This window comes from Hesperophylax consimilis, chromosome 20 (assembly GCF_061612785.1).
Source record: "Hesperophylax consimilis isolate HC1 chromosome 20, BYU_Hcon_1.0, whole genome shotgun sequence".
Lineage (NCBI taxonomy): Eukaryota > Metazoa > Arthropoda > Insecta > Trichoptera > Limnephilidae > Hesperophylax > Hesperophylax consimilis.
The window spans coordinates 27,465,159-27,482,630 of record NC_142855.1 but is presented as its reverse complement, the minus strand read 5'-3'; the positions used below and the strand labels follow the sequence as shown (position 1 = coordinate 27,482,630).

Here is a 17,472-nt window from a genome sequence, read left to right as displayed (position 1 = left end):
AATTACACATAAAACATTGCAAACTGAACAAATGTTTGGAAAGTACTGAAGGGTTAATAACCAGGTACTTCCCAACCTTTCTCTTACCTATCTTCTTCCCTTCCCCGGTACCTTCAGCATCACAACATACCCCAATAGGGGATGCCATAGTCTCACTGGCTCCAGACGATTGGGAGCAGGCCCAAGGAGTCTAATGTACATCGGTTATCTTTCTCTTACCTATCTTCTTCCCTTCCCCAGTACCTTCAGCATCACAACATACACCAATAGGGGATGCCATAGTCTCACTGGCTCCAGACGATTGGGAGCAGGCCCAAGGAGTCTAATGTACATCGTTTATCTTTCTCTTACCTATCTTCTTCCCTTCCCCAGTACCTTCAGCATCACAACATACCCCAATAGGGGATGCCATAGTCTCACTGGCTCCAGACGATTGGGAGCAGGCCCAGGAGTCTAATGTACATCGGTTATCTTTCTCTTACCTATCTTCTTCCCTTCCCCAGTACCTTCAGCATCACAACATACACCAATAGGGGATGCCATAGTCTCACTGGCTCCAGACGATTGGGAGCAGGCCCAAGGAGTCTAATGTACATCTTTTATCTTTCTCTTACCTATCATCTTCCCTTCCCCAGTACCTTCAGCATCACAACATACCCCAATAGGGGATGCCATAGTCTCACTGGCTCCAGACGATTGGGAGCAGGCCCAAGGAGTCTAATGTACATCGGTTATCTTTCTCTTACCTATCTTATTTCCTTCCCCAGTACCTTCAGCATCACAACATACCCCAATAGGGGATGCCATAGTCTCACTGGCTCCAGACGATTGGGAGCAGGCCCAAGGAGTCTAATGTACATCGGTTATCTTTCTCTTACCTATCATCTTCCCTTCCCCAGTACCTCCAGCATCACAACATACCCCAATAGGGGATGCCATAGTCTCACTGGCTCCAGACGATTGGGAGCAGGCCCAAGGAGTCTAATGTACATCGGTTATCTTTCTCTTACCTATCTTCTTCCCTTCCCCAGTACCTTCAGCATCACAACATACCCCAATAGGGGATGCCATAGTCTCACTGGCTCCAGACGATTGGGAGCAGGCCCAAGGAGTCTAATGTACATCGGTTATCTTTCTCTTACCTACTTTCTTTCCTTCCCCAGTACCTTCAGCATCACAACATACCTCAATAGGGGATGCCATAGTCACACTGGCTCCAGACGATTGGGAGCAGGCCCAAGGAGTCTAATTAATCTTAGTTATAATCAGTTATCTTTCAAAGGGCAAAGATCGCAATATCTAAAAAAATATGACACTAGTTTATACGGAAATAAAAGACAAGAAAAAAAAAAATTTTATGCCATTTTTATTATTTGCATGAATAAAATATAACTTAGTGCTAAAATATGCGACTCGCAACGCTGCCCAACCGGGTGGCGACATAGCTCCCTACCTTTACACTGTAAAGACAAGGGTGCACTTGTGATGTGTGATGAAAAAATATAATAATATACATAACAACATAGAAAATCAGTAGGAATTGGACAGCTAAGGTTGATGTGAGGGGTTGAGCGGTTACTCGACCGAGTGACTATTGTCCACATGTGGAAGATTTAAAAATATATAAAAATTGAACATTTTTTAAACACAACAAAAACATCGAAAAAAAACACCGGATACCAAAATTTTACTTACATTTTTTACTCCAAATAATTTCGGGAGACACTTGTTAAAGTAAGTCAACTACGTACCTTAACAACCTGTATAAACATATTTAAAAAGTGGGATATTTGATGAGAAGATACTTTTTGTCAACCGTTTACAAGTGCTTAAAAGAATATTACTGCAAAGTTACACCGTGAATTAATATTTCTAATGGATAAATAAAATAAATGTTGACTCGAATTCCATATTTATGGGTTCCATTGCAACTTTGGTTCTACATTTATGAAGCTGACTTTGTTCTTATTCTTGTTCTTCACAGCTTTGAAGTTATCCCCGAAGGTGATAGTCTTCACGGATTCCTTGGGCTGCTTCTTGTCCTCAGTTTCCTGGCTCTTGAAGGCCTGCATCAGACTCTTCGGTTTCGCAACAGCAATCTTCTTGGTAACCCGCTGAATCTTCTCCTTTCTCTTGTAGTAGAATATCTCCCATACGAGCGTGATGAGAGCAAGGACGAGTCCGAACAGTGTGGCGATGAATACGCCACCTGGAACGTTTAAGGAAATTGGGGTGATGGTTCTTTCTGCTCGAAAACGTGTTTCGTCACTGGGAATAGTTTATATTTTTCTGCTTAGCTTTAGTTTGCTCGCGAATATGGAAAACTGACCATAGATGATGGATTTTGTCAATACCGTATTGACAAGGGCTTCGTGGATCGAAATAAAATCATCGGTAGTTACGCCTATTGATCCGTCATTGTAAAGTTATCGATTTGACTGTGCTAAACACCTTGAAGATGTCTTGCCAAAACAATGGGACCAGAACAAAACTTAATATTTATTAGGACAGAATTCAACCCACCAAGACTATCAAGGGTGATGCCCTCCGAGTTATCATTGTCCTCACAGCTGGTGTTCCAGTAGCGGGCAATGAGCGAGTCCAGGAATCTGTCCTTCTGCAGCTGGAGGATGGCTCGGGAAAGTTCTTCCTGGATCCTGGAGCCTTGCTGCACGGCCACGGCGAAGGGTCTCTCCCCGAACACCTCGCCCACGACAGTCAGGTTGCAGTTCTTCTTCACATGATACCTGAAGCATAACGGTCTTACTAATAAAAAATCTCTTATTACACATTGTGGAAAGATAGTATGCGTTACACTTTTAATAATGTCTCGCAACATTAAATTTTCAGATTTATGCGCAATACTTACACGCTACTTTAACGCGTGCGCCCCATACAAGTGAGTTTCCCAGCAAACGAGTTTTGGTTTGTCATTTTTTATTAAAATTATGTTTTTGTTAACAATTTCGATTCTAATGACCATTATTATATTAGTAATACAATATATGTTATTTTTCGTCAGTTTTTATCCATTGATAATGTCATGTGAATATAGTTTTATGCCATCGGAAAAAGCGAAGATATTTTGACCTTTTTAATTTTTTAATTAACTTTTACTTCCATAAAACTTCCATGATAGTGATGAAAATTAATTTTTCAATTTAAAAAAAATGCATTTTATATATTTTAAAAGATTACAATTTTGGTGATTTTCTAAACTACCATACTAGGCTCATTCTCGTAGTATGGTAGTCGTACATGATTTATTTAAGAATTGTAATCGCAAGGCGAATCAAGAATGGACTGTAAAATTAATTGTGAACTTGAAGTTCACACAACGATGGTTAGAGATGGTGAACAGGAGGGAGTAAGGAAGGAATCCGACTTACCCCTTTGATGTTCGTCAACGATGTTGCTGGTTGGTTTCACTCACAGGAGATGATTTATTTCACACGCAACTTCCACAACATCTGGGTTGGGTAAGAAACACACTGATGGGAACCGAATATATTCACTGCACAGTAGGTATTCTACCCCGAGTTGATATCAATAATAGCACTGATCATAAAGAGATGTTCCTCAAACCGGCTTCATCAATAAACTGATTTGACAGTTAAGTTTATGGTTGTAAATGTCACACAAACGTGGGTATTGTCGGATAATGACAGGTACTTGTAGGTAATAGGATGGGAAAATATCAAGGACAATGTTAAAGGAAGATTGTTGCGTCAACAAGAATAATAAATGTATTTTTGTGAACAAATAATAAAACATAAGGGAAAACGACAGGTTATAGTAAAACAAAAAATACATATTACCATAGAAACCATATTAGAAATAAAATAAAGATTAAATTGATTGTTTAAATGATATTTTAAAGAATATAGAAATAAAAATATTAGAAGTAAGTAAAGTTATACCAAATTATTTTATATGATTATTTTTTTATTTAACACAGGTTAATCGTTGTACGTACTTATCTAGAAATGACTTATGCATGTATACGAAAATACACAAAATGGCAAAATGACCAAATGGATCCAAAATATCTGTTCTTTTTATAATTCTCTGGAAATCATTTTTATACTTTTTAACTGTAAGGACGAGATAAAAAGTAAAGTAACAGCGAATTGTAAATTTCTTGTATAAATGGACAGTTATTTGGAATTTTTAATTCTCGAAAATTTTTCAACGTTTGATTTAAAATATTTATTATAAGCTTTTTCTTTATTCTTTTCATGTTGAAATTAAAATATTGCAATTTTTAATATTAGTGGACATTTCAAATACAAAAATCTAAAAGGTAATTATAGTATGTAGTTTCCAAATTAGTATTAAAATAGGTATAAAAAATTTATAGAACATTTAAAATACCTTAAAAAAATTCCTCAAATTTGATGGGAAATTATTATTATTTCATATTTATACAACAGATAAACTACCCTCTTTGACTGGATAAGCAGTGTGTATATGATATCAATACAATATCAAAATTCCAAAATGTAATACCAAACAAATGCAAAATAACTATAAATATTTAGGAATAAAGTGTTTCAACAACCTTCCGATTGAAATAAAGAAATTAAAAGATATTAACATACTTAAACTAAAACTGAAGTAACTCTTTCAGAAATAATTAACTAAATAATTACCTGTTTTTCCCTTCATTGATATTTATTATCAGTATATACTCGTCTCCACTGTACTTAGATTTTGTCTCTTTATATATTGTTCCTATCATATATATACTTACTCATAGAATAATGATATTCTATTTTTCTTATAATTAGTGTAACTCTCTCACCAAGCACAAGAACCAGTTTATTCATTGGTGAGATTGCGAACATAAATAAAATTTTGCATGGTAAATAATATTTTTTATGTACTCATATTATATCCTGTACCCACTTTATATATATTAAATAAGAAAAATAAAAAATATATATAATATATATATCTTCCCGTGAACTATTTTACGTTTCAATTAGTAAGGTTTTCACTTACACGGTCGTTTAAAAATTTTAAAAAATTCACCGCGTTTGTTAGTAAGACCGGTTATCCAACACAATTATGAAGTAATCAACAAAGTCAACAAAATGTTGAGACTTCGTATTTCAAAAACTTTCCCCTGTATTGAAGACTTTGTATTTCCTTTACGTTAGAAATAAATCTACATTTCCCCATACAACACAAAAATTCACAACCTACTCTAAGTGGGTAGGATTTTCCACCCTTTTCCATCCCTCCCTATATAGTGCAAGGCCGATAGAGTCAGACTGGATAGGTCAAAAGGTCTTCCTCAACCTGCCTCTCGATATGGCCTGTACGTGAACAGACGCATCAGCTGCCAAGACCTGGAAAAACTTCACCCCATGATTTCACGTATCCCTTTTAAGTCACTGACCGGAGCTTCCACAATAGGTGACCTATGGCAGAGATGGTGGTTATACAACAAATGATATCCAGGGCGGTGGAACCAATATGCAGCAAGCAAGCACTCACTTGATTTCTGAAGAGTCGTGTATGAAGGCGAAGTCAGCCTCGAGGCGCTCGTCCACCTTGCGGAAACCCTCCTCGGTGGAAGGCAGTGGGCTGGAGCTATTGATTGCCAGCAGGATGTGTCCGTACTGTTCCCTGACGGGGTAATCCCATACCTGGTACTGTACCTCATCCGAGCTGGCGTTCAGCGTTATCTCCTTCCACACCCTACAATAATGCAAGCTCCTTGAAATACACCTATGTTTATTTACCAAATATAATTAAGCATACTTTAGTTTGGAAGAGTGAGAGAAGTGTCAAGTGTGTGCAAGTTTAATAAACGGCCATGCTAATTTGGGGTTACGAGTGGCAGGTCTTGTTTGTCAATCGTCAGCGACGTGCATTTGACCTCTCCCTGGGACTAGTGTATTGGAAACTGTTATAGTTACTCACCGGTACAGGGTGTCCTCTGCGTTTTTCATGTTCATGAAATATCTGTGCGCCATGCCTCCTTCAACCACCGTGTAGTTGATCCTTGACTGTCGCGCCAATTGCTCCAGAGATGACACTGGCGTCTGTCGAATTAACACACTTGTATAAGCGATGAACTGTCACGTCAGCAATATCATATTGCACATTCTTCGGCAAGGCAATGACCGCCGCCTTTGGCTAATGTACTGAAGCATGGTTTACAAACCATCCAACCCTATTATTGACGACTTTAATCACAAAAAGTGGCGGCTCGTGACTTTTGAGCCGGATAGAGTGCTACGTTTTAAAAATTCGACACTATTGATGATATTTAGAGCCATAACGATTTTTGTTTCTAAAATTCGATTTTTGGTATGAATATTTTCAGGAAATTTCAGTTTAGCCGCGCAGATTCGCCGAAAATCTTCAAACAAAAAACCGAATTTTCGAAAAAAAAGTAGACGTTTCAGTTACAAAAACATCAATATGCCATTTTTTGTAATATTAGCACTCTAGTACACACAAGAGATGGCTTATTTCCAACCCGCCAAATAATTATAATATGTACTAGTAACTCAATCAACAATTACTGCTTATTATATTTTTTCCACCTGTAAACATTCTTTAACTTTATTTTTGTAGGAAAGGCTTTGTTAGTGCTAAATTTTTCACTAGATGGCGTCGAGACAAATGATATCTTCATTTGTTGGTGAAATATTTTTGACTTGTCAAATTTTATTATTTTTCAATGATAAACTCATGTTTATAAGACAAGGTTTTATGCATAGCATAGCTCAGTGGTTTCAGAGCACCTGACCAAACATCAGAAGGCACGGGTTCAATTCCCGCTGGCGGCATTTATTTTTACTCGGGAGATATTTTCAATTTGTACTGATATTTCAGGCGACTAGTTATTTCTTATAATTATTTTAAAATATAACCATTTGTTATTTCAGCTACTGGCATTATACCTAGCTCTCTCATTCAAAATTGAGGCGTATTAGATCTGTACAATATTTAAAAATGCAAAAATCAGTTATTTTAAATACATGTAGGATTACGAAAGATTTTTTTAAATATTTATGTTGAGGGATCAGTAGAATTAATAGGTCCAGTTAGAAGTTCTACCGAGCCGAACCCTCTGATATGAAAATATCTGGAGTCGTCGAATTATTTTCCCATTTGATCTTTGGTGAGTTGACGTGTTGTTCTTGTATTGTTTTGTATTTATTTTGCTTATATAATGCACTTTCATAATGTGGATTGACTAGATGATCATTTGTGGAAAAGTGTGTGGAAGGGTTTATTTTTTCCGGTGGGGAAGATTTAACCCGGACATAAAGTCGGAAAATATATATAGCATTTGTATAGCGTAGTTTAGTGTCATTTCACTTCACGTGCGCTTGTAACTAGATTTAATAAATAAGGATACGCTGTTAAGCTGGATTACCTGCATCCTCTCCACTGTAAGGAAGGCTGCAAGGTTAGCCGTGAAGGTGGCCAGCATGAGAACGACAAATAGCCAGTAGGCAGCCACCAGCGCTCGGCTGCTGAGAGCTTTTGGTGCTTCTCCACCTCCCTGTGGCGTGAATGACGTCAGCGCGAACCACAAAGACTCTTTCAGCGTGAACTCCCTGGAATAATGTAGTAGTTGACGAAGTTATAATAATGAAGTAATATTGATATTTATTCTTTGGAATAACAATGAGTCATTCCTCAAATTGTAAATAATGTAACTGTAATATAATTGAATATCCAAAAAATAAATATTTATCCTAGACTTGCTGAAGAGTCGCACATTAAGGCGATGCCATACGTAGTAATGAAAAATCAAGTGTTTTTGTTTTGAAAATTTGGTCGCCTAGAAATGTTTCAGATGCTTTAATTAAATACTGCGAGTAGAATACATCTTGGCCTTTAAAATAATCGAGTACTTTTTAGATAAGTCTTTTTATAAGCCCGGAAAAAATAATGTATAAGGCCTATGAAAACTGCTTTAAAGTTCAAAATCTCCTACTTACGAACCCATTTTCGGTTATGATTTTATTGTATAATGTGGCAAATTAAGTTATTTGTAAAATGATGGAAAAAAATTAAATATTTATTCCTGAACATCAACAAAATAAAATAAAAGGCACTTTTTGGCCATGTTTTTTTCTTGCATAAATCAAAACAGGCGGATGGTGTTAAGCGGGAATTTAAACCTTATCGCCATCTACGTAAGGGTTGTTATTGATAGCGGCTCAATTTAAAATATTACACGACGTATTCCATCGCCTTAAAAATAAAAATATAGATATGTTTATATAAAGACACTGTCTAGACTGCATTTAGTTTGGGTTGAATCATGCGATCATACATTAAGATAACTGCCAATAAAAATGTGCGGTGAGAAAAATGAAGACAAATGTTGGTAGTTCTTATTTGAAGTATGATACAGTTAAAAATGACCGAAGGAGATAGGGTCCCATTAGCTCAGCGGTAGAGCGGCAGCCCCGGTAAGGCGAGGGCCTTGGATTAGAGTAATAGATGTGACCGGATCTTTTTCTCATTTTTCTGTTTCAGATTTTCGTTTAGGAATCGCTGAAATATTAACTCCATTGACGTTCTGGGGGTCTAGCACAGATAACTCGATAACTTTAAAATATCGGATCGATAGGCGTAACTACCGATGATTTTGTAAAATTTTCCGAGCACGGTCACCCTGTTGATAGCTAGACCGATATTGATAATGCAATAAATGAGAAATCTCGACATTTCTTGAAAATTGACATTCCTAAACATCAGACGGCTACGTAAAAGTTAAAAATTCTTATTAATTGAGAATGTTGACATCAAATATTCATTTTAATACACATTCGCAATTCGCATTTACTTTTCAACGATACTAATTCGATTACCGATTCCAGTAATATTTAACAACATTTACAATTACTCATACGAGTACATTAACCAATTACAATAAATAATTATATCAGTTACTATGCAGAATCTTGTAAAAAATGCTTACTCTAATCTAGAATTCAATGAGATTTGACTAAAAAATGTCTATCGTAGAAGAAAAGTGGTTTAATAGCGTATTCATTCACCCCAGAGGCATGATCATTGGTAGGTTGGTCCTCCCTCTTGGAAAAATAAAAAGCTTGTGCTGTCTAGCTTTTGTGAAGTTATCGAGGACATAAAACGTAACACGTTCCAGAAAATCAGGATTGCAAATGCCTCCATTGAACAGCTTATGTGCTACAAACACCATTGCAATTTTTCTTCTAACGTCTAGACGATCTAGTCCTAGCATTCCAGCGAGAATGAACAATTCCTTGGAAGGAAACAATGTAAATGAGGAAACATGTTAGATAATATTTAATAAAATTATATCACCACATTTTAATTACTGTTCAAGTGTTCTTTTTCTCTGCAACGAAGAGAAAATTAAAAAAAGCAAATACTGCAAAATAAAGCAATGCAAATAATATTCAAGCGCAACATATACACATGGATAAGAAACACGTTAAATGAGCTAAATTTTATGACGGTGAAACAAACTATAAATTTTAATGTAATTATTTTTATACATAAAATTAAAATAGGGATGATTTCTAAGGAACTGATTAGAAAAATAAATTACAACCACCAGATATCAGATTGCCAACAAGAAAAAAATCAAGCACCCAGAAATTTCTCATGTACCAGGCTTTCCAATTGTATAACAAAATTCCGAAGAAAGTTACTGAGATTGAGAAGATGGTTAAGTTTAAAGAGGAATTGAGAAAACATATTTTCCACAAATATTGATGTTAGTTAAATATTAGATAGATCCATTGTTTGACAATTACTGTAATTTTTATCTTAAGGCGAAGTTTAATGCCAAATCACTATTTTGAATAATCTCTATGTATTTATTTTATTGATACATGATTTAGAGAGTACGTGTGGTTTTTTGTGATATTTCACCCTCCATGCTAGAGATGACCCTGTGTTATGGCGGGTGAATTTTACTGTTTACGGACATAGAATCTATACATTACTATAATATAAAATAGAGAAAAAAGAAAATTGATGTATAACTAGTTTTGGGTTGCAAGAAGTGGACGGAGAAATTAGAAAATTATAAAAAATTGAGAAATTATTAGTAAATAGATCGCACTAATTGATTATGTATGAATGTACTATATAACGAATTGGTGTACATTATGAATACCGAAAAATATGCTTTAGATAAATTGAAGGTTTTCCTATCGCTTCGCAAGAGAAGAATACAAATAAAAAAATTACTCAATTAAAAATATAAATGAAAACTAGTAAAAAAGTTTATTTTTCAATAGAAAAGTATGAACGCGTAAAGGAAACCACTTTTTAAAAATACTGTATTATGGCTAAGATTATCTGTGACAGTTTCACTTGATTAATTTAATTGTTTTCTTATAAAATTATTTTCAAAATAAATTAAAAACAGTTTTGTGCTTGAAATCAAACGCTTCTTGACTCCGTTTGTCATGCGATTTTAAAGCCTATAAATATAAGGTTATCCAAGAATATAAACATTTTTGACTTGTAGCTTCCTCTTAAGATTAATAAATAAGTACACAAACTCTCGCATGTAAAGGTATCGCATAATAGCAATTCTATTTACGATTCTATAGAAATGAGTGATTGAGAAGTAGTGAGATTTTACCTGCACGGATATGGATAAGCGTCCTTGTTGTTCCTGGAGCTGTATGGAGAGTACTTGTCCAATATAGTGAGCAGAATGGCTGTCAAGGTAAGAGCCCCTACAATACTCAACCACACTTCTACGCGAAGGACCGTCATGAACTTAAACAGAGATGTCGAACGAACTGGCTTCCTGATTACTAAAATAGAACAACATTTGTCAGTATAATTCAGCTTGGGGTACAAGTTGTCAAGAAATTCCAATTTGAGGACATGCACAACCTTCATGATATTGAGCCTTCGCAAACTTTGACACCTCATATCTCAGAACAAGGTAAAGCGAAGTTAGAACCCTGTCCAACCAAGGTAACGAATTTGCGCCACAACCCTTGGTCCACGAGCTCAAATACTCTGGTGGGACCTTAGAATGAGAGCCATTTTAGAAACGTTTTCACGTAAACAAATAATTTGCGCTTTTATTATTGATGACAATTACATTGTGAGACAGGGATACATCAGATTTTATATAGTTGAGTGCGATCTCACTCAGACTCAGCTTTCTACCCAATCCAGATAATCGTCCAAGCTGGACGCTATACGAGTTGTTACTTGCAATTACACACAGACAGACGCTTAAACGATATTAGTATGTTTGATATTCACCAATTGATAGTCCGGTCTGGTCGAAGTATGGAGCGACAAAGTCAACCACCTCCTCCCTTTGTGACGTCATAATGATGGCGGCCACAGCTATGTCGGTATCCTGAACAAAAAAGGCATACAAACAAAGACGACAATGACATCGAAGAGTTGAATTAAATACTTGCCTACATCGATATCCTTTGAAGTTTCCATTGAAATTACGACAATAGCTAGAGCAGAAGCAAGAAAGGGCCTGATTTAGTAATAGTTCGATAGCGTTCATTTGTGTTTGTTGATTGTGTTTGTGTTTACGCAGGAGGCTCTGATTAAATATTTTTTTTCAGGGCCTATAGCATCTTTGGGGATGTTGTGAGGAGGGTCATTTTGAGGAGAAGACGACGTCCTATATGGTCGAGGGGTTATGCAATCCGGAGGTTGCGGTTTCTAATCTCAGTGTCCACAAATCAATTTTGTTTGATTAATTTGTTATTTCACGATTAAATCATTTAAAATAATAACTTTACATAACTTTTGCCATGTTGAATGACCAGATTAATAGCCATCTACTTTCCAACCATCCTCTATCATATAATATATATATATATACATTATTACATGGATAACATTTTTTTTAATTGTCCAAGTGCGTGATTACGAATTGGTGTCATTTTTTCATTGACAGTTGAAAGTCAAAAAAATATTTTATTTTTTTATTGTATAAACGAAAGGAATATGTTTTATAAATATCGATTTTTTTCAAAATTATGGACGTTCCGCGTCAAAATGTCCTGGTAAATTTTTTGTTAACATTTTCAAGTTTGATATTAAAAAAATATTTTTTTAGAAAGATCAATTTTTTTTTTCAAATGCAAATATTTCAAAAGTAATTTAATTTAGTTTCAAAAATAGTATTTCTTTTAACGACAACTTCAAAAATAAGTAATATGTAGCACATTTTAAATACCTTCTGGGAGAATTCCAAAATTCCAAGAAAATTCACAATGTCGTTGGGACTTAAAAATATTCAAAAACCTTAAGCATTAAAAGTTAAAAAAATTCAAAATGTGTTTTTTGAAGAGAACATTACATAAATATTTTTCTACATAATCTGAATACATTTTTGGTACCGTGATAACAGTTTTTTTAATCCACTGTCAAACCACTTTCCCGATAAGCTGGTTTTAATTATTTCTTATTTGCGAAGCTTCTTCCTCCGTGATGTAGCTTGAACTGTGAAAAATGTGGAAATAGTTCGGTGCAAGGTTAGGAGAGTAAGGTTGATGATCGAAATATGCGGACTCTGTACAGAACGCCCAGTTTCTGAGAGGCTAACGAAAGGTATCAAAAATGTATGAACATAATAAATTCGTGCAAAAGAACTTACGCCTTTGGCCAGGTCTCCTATCAAACCGTCCCACGTCCCGTTGTTCAGTTTCCTTCCAAATTGCATAGCTTTCACAATTTCGTAGTCGAAATCCATGACCTGAAAAACATAGTTAAGTTTGGAGATAATTCCTTATTTGTTTTTCTTTCCTGATTTACGAATTAAAAAGAAATAAGTATAGGTACTTTTAGAGTTTTAAAACTATACTAAAAATTTTTCTCTAGAAGCATAAAGGAAAGAATGCGTAACTTTCTGACAAACACTTACCCTAAAAGGACAAAAATCTCAAATCTACTTAAGATTAAATTAAATATATCTTTTGGCCAGAAACACCATAAATTCGTAGAAAAAAATTACATAATCCTCTTCCAAACGAAGTTAAAAATTTATTTTTCGGAATAACTTTATTGAGTAAAACCTCAAATTATAATATTTAAATATTGAAGACAATATTAGTGATTTCTAAACGAAAATCTGAAACAGAAAAATCAGAAAAGGAAACGGTCACATCTGGGACTCGAACCCAGGACCCTTGTCTTTCCGGGACAATGCTCTACCAACTGCGCACGACAAGACAAGGGTCCTGGGTTCGAGTCCCAGATGTGACCGTTTCCTTTTCTGATTTTTCTGTTTCAGATTTTCGTTTAGAAATCACTAATATTGTCTTCAATATTTAAATTAGAAGTTAAAAATACTCCACATTAAACCAAAAGTATAAACAATATCAAATTTGAATAAGTTAACACAACAATCTTCAGTCAACAATCATGAAGAGGTGGAAATCAACTAATATGAAGATGAGGACTATAAACATGAAGATAAGGAAATCAATTAATGTGAAGATGAAGTCTATAAATATGAAGATGAGGAATCTGAATTAACACCAACACAATCACCTACAATCCACCTCGTTGCATAATTCTGTATTGAGGAGGAATTAATAAAAAAACTGATATACAGTGTGTCTTTAAAGGTAATTAATAATACAAAAGAATGACGAAGTCAAAGGTTCAATCTTCTGAAAAGATATTTAGAGGATTGGTAGAAGTTATAACATGGGATCTAGATCTGCCTGATCCTAGAAATCTAGATCTTAGAGGTGCCTATCGTCATAACTCTACTGCTCGTCGTAGAAAAATTGATAGTGCGATGACTTGAACGTATGTTCAAAATGCCAGAAGTACGACTTCTGCACAAAATACTGACAGAAATTTCAAATGGAAAACGTCCAGTGGGCCACCCTAGATAAAGTTGAAGAAAGTAACTCGAGAGGCTGGGCTGAGGCTGGACGAAGGCTGCAGAATTAGTAAAGGACATGGACGCCTGAGAGTCTAGCACAGTCAAATCGATAACTTAACAATAGCGGAACGATTGGCATTTTGTATGAATTTTACGAGCACGGTTGCGCTGTCGAAATTGACAACGAAAATAAAAATAAAACGCCCAACAACGGCTACAACGGTCCAATTGAAATACATTATTTTTAATGTAGGCACATTCCGCACTCCACATGTAGTTTTGATATAAACAGGGATGTAATTGGTAAATGAGATCTGTATCCATAATTCGTGATATTCTGAACCACTTTCTGCATTCCATTTCTCCAAACTCGAATGTATTTAATTGATTTCGTAAAGGTCGTCTTACAATTCTACGAGCTTGATGCAAAATGTAGACAGCAGAGAACAAGAGTTATTTACCTCCGCTAGTTTGACGATCAGGTCAATACAGTATCCTTCGAAAACTGGCTCTCCCTTCTCGTCCAGAATCGGTTTCCCGTTCTCGTCTAGTTTGACGTATGTCCACGGCATTGCCTGTGAAATATAATAATGTTAAAACTCGCAAAGAACGGTACGATACGAGAACGGGTCGTTTTTACGACTTGTTCTTGAGTTCAACAGCTCGGCTTTGCAACGATTTGTCGCTCTCTGTGTTTCTTCCTTTCTACGGCATGGGTCTATTCAAGACCCACGTTAACTCTTTTCTCTCCTCAATAGTTAGTTAAAGAAATTATTTATTAAAAAAAACCTCAAGACCTCTTGAATGAAGAAAATATTAAAATATTTAAAAAAAATTGGGTTAAGTTAGTTACCGGTGCAGTCCCGACTCTCAGGAACCTTCTGGGTGAAGTGATGTTAGCACGAGGGAGGGGTTTCATCTTTTCACCGGTGAACCACCTCGCCGCGGTGGTCATACCGCGACTGCCACCGACTGATACCATCTGTTCCGCCTTGAAGTAAAGTCCTTGCCTGGAAATAACATTACCTAATGAGTGAACGCTAACTTCGCTAAATTTTCAATGGACTTTTACATACAAAATGTAAAAAAATATATATATATATATAAATATTGTACAACAGAACATTCATTCCAGCTACAGTAAAATTTTACATCACATCAGCATTTAGCTAAGTGACTCTTCAATAATTGTTTTAGGTCATTTAGAGAACTTTCATCTAAATTCTTTGCTGGTTCGTTCAACAGCACCACTGCCCTCATCATGCTATGCTTTGCCAGGACGTCGGTTTTGCCTTTTGGTACTCTGAATAGGTCATGGTATTGACTTCGGCTGTAGTGGTCTGGTAAATATAAATCATAGCATCCCAAGAGGAATGGGCTATCGATAAAATTGTCCCAAATTTTGAAAGTCATAATAGGTAGACTTGCTTTCCGCTTAGCTTAGTTAGTCCGCAGACTCACAGAATTAGTTTCCTCAAGTAAGTCGATATGGTGCATGAACCTAGGATAGGTTCCATGCGTCCGCATATAGACATACCTGAGAAATTTCTTCTGGATTTGCTCATCATTTCAATGTTATTCTGGTGGTACGGTGCCCAAACATCGCTCGCATACTCCAGCTTGCTTCTCAGTATACCATCGAACAATGCTAACATAGCATATTGGTTATTGAACTGCTGGCATGTCCTAATGTTTGGTCAAAAAAATTCATTTCGGGATCAAAGACGACACCGAGATCCTTTACGGAATTTACACGTGATAGTGTTTCGCCCTATATCTTATAATCGTAAAGTATTTAGAGAATGAGTGTAAGACATGGTGACACATTTTTTTGTATTAAAATCTAATTTTTTTATCAACGACCATTCAGAAAGTGCATCCAGATCAGCTTGCATTTTAAGACAATCTTGTTAGGAGCTTATTTCCATCAGAATTTTAAAGTCATCTGCAAACAGTAGAAATTTACTATTCTTAACATGGTTTTTTAGAAAGTACAATTTTTGAAAGTTATGCATACGTATTATTACAAACGTAACATGAATATGAATAAATAGTTTTGTCCGTACAAAAATTCCATTCTTTCAAGAATGGCAAACATATACAATATCATATCGGTGATTCGGTTTGACAAGATACGGCCGATGACTTTGGCGGGATGTTGGCCGGTTGAAAGAGATTCATTGACCTCTCTAGACGGCATGAATTCATATGGCCGTAAACATATTCCTACCCACCGTTTCCGATGTTTTTCCTTCCCAGAACTTTCTCTACTGCCCTTCTTAAAAAGGCCCGAGGGAAATTATTTTCATCGGAGCCTCCTAATTTCCAAAATGTAAACATTAGGAACCTGAAGAATGAAACAAAAAAAAACGTTTTCGAATTGATTTGCAAGTCTAAATTTAAACACAATAGATGAATTTCGCAATGCACCCTGCATCTTTGTAAGAGGGGACTGCGGGAGACCTTTTCTACTTTTTTGAAGTCACATAGTGTTATATAATAGATGGTAAAATTAAAATTGCGAACATACTTTTTCATGTCACTGTAAAGCATCTTGTCTTCTTTCCCCGGTTTTGCTAAAAGTGTCATGAATTTTCTTCGCCTTGACGTCAAAGTTTCTGATTTAGCCTCCGAATGGTTGCCGCTGCAATCCGGTTTCGCCAAGAAGTCCTGCAGATTGGCAGCCAGTCCAACTTCCACGATCTTTCGAAGTATTTTTTCCATTATTATGGAGTTCATCTGGAAATTATTATTTAGTTTAAGGCTTATATATTTTTCAAAGTTTGTATCTATGTCGTATTAGACGATGTATGAATGTGAACAAGGCAAGGAACGTGTAAATATAACCTGTATAAAAACATAAGCAAGCCCAGGAATATTCGAGATTGGCAGCGAGAACAAGTCGACAGCGAGAACGAGAACGCATCATCTAGAACTCATCCTGGCGACGCACAGTGGGCTGAAAATCGCCATTCATAGACATAGAGACTTGAATTTTCAAGGGTATTTTTTTTGCTAGAAAAAAATAATCGCACCTTGCGCCACAATATGAAGTATGTCAAAAAAATACAAATAAATAGTAGTATTATCTGTGTGTAAAGATAGAACGGCCAACCTTATGATTCCAGAGATAGCCTCATTTTTAATGTCAGCTCCATACAAATTTTTCTTAAAAAAATGATGACTCCTTCATTTGTACACGCAATTCCTTCATACAAAATTTTATAGCATATTAATGATCAGCAGAATCCATTTCTAGCCAAAAAAAATACACTTGAAAATTCAAGTCTCTATGTCTATGAAAGGCGATTTTTTTTTAAATGATTCATCAACAAAAAAAGGATTTTTTTTCAACTTTTAGATTTAAAAAAAAAATCGCACCTTGCGCCACAATGTGAAGTATGTCAAAAAAATACAAATAAATAGTAGTATTATCTGTGTGTAAAGATAGAACGGCCAACCTTATGATTCCAGAGATAGCCTCATTTTTAATGTCAGCGCCATACAATTTTTTCTTAAAAAAATTATAACTCCTTCATTTGTACACGCAATTGCTTCGTATGACATTTTATAGCATAGTAATGATCAGCAGAATCCATTTCTAGCCA

At 35.6% G+C, this 17,472-nt stretch overlaps 1 protein-coding gene across 1 annotated transcript; it reads right to left on the bottom strand.

Moving 5' to 3' along the window:
- Positions 1-1,913: 1,913 nt before the first annotated feature.
- Positions 1,914-14,426, bottom strand: LOC149414475 (ionotropic receptor coreceptor Ir8a-like). The gene is made up of 9 exons (XM_089644189.1): positions 14,326-14,426; positions 12,626-12,724; positions 11,263-11,362; positions 10,622-10,799; positions 7,400-7,583; positions 5,932-6,053; positions 5,503-5,706; positions 2,524-2,747; positions 1,914-2,209 (listed from the first exon to the last, which is right to left on the bottom strand). The coding sequence occupies exons 2-9, from the start codon at positions 12,719-12,721 to the stop codon at positions 1,914-1,916; spliced, it is 1,404 nt and encodes a 467-aa protein (XP_089500315.1). The 5' UTR covers positions 12,722-12,724; positions 14,326-14,426.
- Between the last annotated feature and the right edge of the window lie 3,046 nt (positions 14,427-17,472).

Coding starts and splice junctions, on each gene's coding strand:
- LOC149414475 (XM_089644189.1), bottom strand. CDS start 12,721: ATGGATTTCGACTACGAAATTGTGAAAGCTATGCAATTTGGAAGGAAA. Junction 11,363..12,625: donor TAGGAGACCTGGCCAAAGGC/GTAAGTTCTTTT, acceptor TTTTTTGTTCAG/GATACCGACATAGCTGTGGC. Junction 2,748..5,502: donor CACGACTCTTCAGAAATCAA/GTGAGTGCTTGC, acceptor GTTATGCTTCAG/GTATCATGTGAAGAAGAACT.